Here is a 1,391-nt window from a genome sequence, read left to right as displayed (position 1 = left end):
TTTCTTGGCAGCTGCTGGCACTGCCACTGCCTCTGCCTGCGGGGTGCTCTTGGCAGCTGGTGCTGCTGCTGCCTGCGGGGTGCTCTGGGCAGCCAGTGGCACTGCACCTACTGCAGTTTTCTTTTCAGGTGATGGCTCATTTTCACACTTGCTTTCCTTAGGTGGATTTGAGCAAGGCTTCTCTCCTGACTCTTTTTCAGATGAAGATGCATTTTGCTCAGGAGCATTTTCAGCATTAGCAGGTTTTCCTTCTGTTTCTGTGTCTGATGCTGTGACCATTTCCTGATTTGAACTACAAGGTGACTGGGAACTTTCTGGATCTTTGCTAGTACCTTTTTCCTGCTTTTTTGGCAACGTGCTCTCTGCTTCCTTTGGGACTTCTGCCTTGGTTGTTCTCGCATCCTTTCCAGTATCCTTAGAATCTTTGCTTTTCTCAACAGCTCGCTTCTTGGAGGGTTCTTCTACCCCTTCTGCAAAACAAGTGAAGTATGTTATCCTCTACAGTATGAAATATCCATCTAGAGATAATTTCTCTATTTTCTAAAAATTTCTGGCAGTAATCTCTGTGAACTTTAAAGGAATACACCCTGAACTGCATTTGCAGGTACTAACCTACTATTTCAGAACATTTTAGTATTTTTGGACAAAAAATAAAAATACTTGGGTGTAAGATTTTGGGGTTTTGTTTGGGACTCTCAGGCAAGTAGGTATTTGTACTCCTGAAGTCCAAATAAAAAATTACCAAAGTACAATAAATACACTATCTGACCTAAAAAAAAAAGGTACATTTTTGTCTACTGGTATCACAAAAATGTCTTTAAAATATCACTTTTAAGAATTTATTTAAGAAACTAAACTTCTCAACGAAGAAACAACATCTGACTAGCGCTACAGACAAAGTAAGACAAATACATTTACGCTGGAGTACGAGAGTCTACTCTTGCATCAAAAAATAATCAGCTGAAAGTGCACCAGTTGTAGAAATTCAAAGCAAGAAGTCTGTTACGAAAGGAATACTTATGCATTATGTCCCTTTTACAGGTGAAATATGAGGGGAAAATAGCAGGGAAAAGGGCAAAGGTTTAACAAGAAACTTCAAAAGTAAATTACTTTGACTACTTTCGAAGCCCAAAGTAAACAAAACACATTGAAAACCAAGCATTTTCTAGACTCCTATGTATTGTCACAGCTATGATCTGCTAACCATTGCTACTTGATATGCCTCTTTTCTTCACCTTGGCAACCAGTTCGTCTCTCGTGGTGCGGACAGGCGCGCTGGTCACTTGGATGCCTTCGGCCATTTCCAGAGCCTTCTCCATGACCTGCGGAGGGTACCTGCAGGGGCGACACGGGGACACAAGAGACGGGGCAGGGCGCCGTTAGCGCGCCCC

At 42.3% G+C, this 1,391-nt stretch overlaps 1 protein-coding gene across 1 annotated transcript in view; it reads right to left on the bottom strand.

Annotated features, from left to right (window-relative positions):
• The window catches only part of CDKN2AIP (CDKN2A interacting protein), a 10,773-nt gene that overhangs the window by 1,123 nt on the left and 8,259 nt on the right, over nt 1–1,391 (bottom strand). The window contains exons 2-3 of the mRNA XM_009996013.1: nt 1,205–1,335; nt 112–470 (exon numbers count right to left, since the gene is read on the bottom strand). Of these exons, the coding sequence (XP_009994315.1) occupies nt 112–470; nt 1,205–1,335 (490 nt within the window). The remainder of the gene's footprint in view (nt 1–111; nt 471–1,204; nt 1,336–1,391) is intronic.

Source organism: Chaetura pelagica, unplaced genomic scaffold (assembly GCF_000747805.2).
Source record: "Chaetura pelagica isolate M959 unplaced genomic scaffold, ChaPel_1.0 scaffold142, whole genome shotgun sequence".
In the NCBI taxonomy this organism is placed as follows: domain Eukaryota; kingdom Metazoa; phylum Chordata; class Aves; order Apodiformes; family Apodidae; genus Chaetura; species Chaetura pelagica.
Note: the sequence above shows the minus strand (reverse complement) of the source record. Positions and strands in the feature narration are given on the sequence as shown.